The sequence below is a fragment of the Pterocles gutturalis genome, unplaced genomic scaffold (genome assembly GCF_000699245.1).
Source record: "Pterocles gutturalis isolate BGI_N339 unplaced genomic scaffold, ASM69924v1 scaffold11818, whole genome shotgun sequence".
In the NCBI taxonomy this organism is placed as follows: Eukaryota; Metazoa; Chordata; class Aves; order Pterocliformes; family Pteroclidae; genus Pterocles; species Pterocles gutturalis.
The window spans coordinates 1-2,474 of record NW_010120579.1 but is presented as its reverse complement, the minus strand read 5'-3'; the positions used below and the strand labels follow the sequence as shown (position 1 = coordinate 2,474).

General features: G+C 54.5%; 1 protein-coding gene across 1 annotated transcript; it reads left to right on the top strand.

Moving 5' to 3' along the window:
• Positions 1-574: 574 nt before the first annotated feature.
• On the top strand, positions 575-1,433 carry LOC104464298 (olfactory receptor-like protein DTMT; the record flags this gene model as incomplete). Its single annotated transcript, XM_010076964.1, has 4 exons — positions 575-906; positions 1,046-1,157; positions 1,210-1,281; positions 1,317-1,433. Coding segments are annotated over exons 1-4 (633 nt in total), but the record flags the coding sequence as incomplete, so codon positions are not given.
• Between the last annotated feature and the right edge of the window lie 1,041 nt (positions 1,434-2,474).

Genomic DNA, 2,474 nt, shown 5'->3' with positions numbered 1-2,474 from the left:
CACCACAAAAATTTAAAAATTTTTCCTTTTTTTTTTTTTTTTTTTTTGAGATCTGCTCCCACAATCTGTGATGGAGAGGGGAAGCAGGAGATCTTTCTGTATCTTCACTAATGATGCAAACATAATTTGCTCCCAGCAGCTGCTCAGGCAGGGTCCGACCTGTCACGTTTTGTGGGATCATTACACCAATCTCCAGTTGCATCCCAGGAAACCTGGAGCAGGGAGAGGAGCTGCTCTCATCTGCTCTCGTTTAACCGTCCCTGGGATCCTTATTGACTGCAGTGGTGGGGTCCCAGCTCTCTCTGGTGTCCTTAAGTGACACAGAATTGGGAGTTGCCCTGAGGATTCAAACCCCATGGGCTGAGACCCGCCACCTGCCCCACAGCCATATCCCCCCGAGGCATGAGGAGCGCTGGGGAGGTGGCACGGCTCCAGCCCCACACAGCAGAGCCGAGGGCTGGTGATGTCCCACGGCACGGTGAGCCCTCACCCTCCTTTTGCCCATCCTTATCTCCTCCTGCTCTCCTGCAGATGAGCCTCAAATCCCTGCAGCAGGGAAATCTCAGCAGCCACCATGCTCCTTCTCTTGGGATTTCCCAGTGCCTACGGAGCACGGGTGACCCTCTGCCTGTGCTTCATGTTCATTTACCTGCTGGTGGTGCTGGGGAACCTGCTCATCACAAGCCACATCTGGCTGGATGCCCACCAGCACTCCCCCACAGATTTCTTCCTGGGCCACCTCTCCTTCCTGGACATTTGCTACTCCTCCGTCACCCTCCCTAAGATCCCTGGAGACTCCTCCTCATTGCAGAAGACCATCTCCTTTGTGGGCTGCATCACACAGATCTACTTCCTTTGCTCTGGGGGCTCCGAGTGCGTGCTCCTGGCTGCCGTGGGCTACGGTGGGTACTGGCCACCTGCCATCCCCCCACTGCCCGGCGCTTGTGAACATGGAGATGTGCCATTGCCCAGTGGCTGTTCCATGGCTGAGCAGCTCCTTCTCATCTCTGATCCAGGCCTTCCTCACAGCCCTCCCCTGCGGCAGGTCCAACGTGATCAACCCCTTGTTCTGTGAGATGCCCTTCTTGCTGAAGATGTCCTGCAGTCCTAATGCTCCTCTCAATGAGACCGTCTCACGTGCTTTGGCTGGGACCATTGTGATGGACTGTCTCCTCCTCGCACATTCACATCATGGGGACTGTCCTCCAGAAGGCAGCAGGGACACAGAGGCCCTTTGCCACCTGCACCTCCCGCCTGACTGTGGGGTCCCTGTTCTTCGGTGCTGGGTCCGTTGCATACCTGGTGCCTCACTCCAGCGGATCCAAGGAGACGGACGAGGCCCTCACCCTGCTGTGACCCCCACGCTCACCCCCATCATCTGCAGCTTGAGAAACAGCGAGGTCAAAGGGGCCACCAGGAGAGCCCTGCACAGGGTGCGTTACAGATGCCCACCAAGGGTGCAGGCATCTTCCTGAGTGACCTCCACCCTCCCCATGCCAGGGACGCAGTTCTCGGGGACCCAACACACATGAAGGGGTCTGGGACTCCTGGTCGCAGCGGTGTCAGGGTGGGGGCACATCCGGCAGCTCCTCACTGTCCCTCACCAACACATCCAACACTCAGACCTGCTATTGCCCGGTGGGGACCCGGGACTGGGTGCTGAATTCACAGCATCCTCTCCCTTTGTGCCTGAAGGCTCCTGGCACAGCTGGCCTGAACTCGCAGAGCCAGCTGCAGAAAACCCAACTCATGCAGGCACAACCCTGGGCAGGTGAGCTGTGTCTCATCCCACCTCAGGAGCTGGGTACCATCCTTCCAGTGTGGAGCACCACAGAGAGCTTCACACTCTTGGAGTGGTGGCAGAAGGATGGCACACAACGCCCTCTGGAGACCTGAATAGACTAGGAGGGGATTTCATAAAATTGTGAATCATCTGGCCGCAGTTCTCCCAATAAGTAATTTTGGGAACTTTTTTCCTGAGAAATAGGTATTGCCCAGATAGAGAAGCTGTGCTGGCTGTCTACACGCTGCCTTTGATGTGACGGTAACCTCGGTAAACCTTATTTCTTTTAATCATTTATCTGCACCAGAGCTTTGTCAGGCTTTCTGGAAAGAGCTTTTATTCCTAAGCAAAGCCCTTTCCAAGGCGAAACACTATGCAAAGCACAGCAGTAAAGCTTCGCTGTTCGCATCTCCTGTTAAGTGGTGGATAATCTTGTCTGGGCTGGACTTGCAGACACTGCAGAGCCGGATGTCTTTCTCTTAATGCAATAAAATATGTATGAGTAGGAAAACCATTCGCAGGGGATTGGTCTTTGTAATTTCAGGAGTCAAAGCTAACCCTGGGAACAGAGTGCTGCATCCATGTGCAAAATCATAGAATCATAGAATCACAGAATAGTTTGGGTGGGAAAGGACCTTAAAGATGACCTAATTTTACCCTCCTTCCACCTCCCACTAGCCCAGGTTGCCCA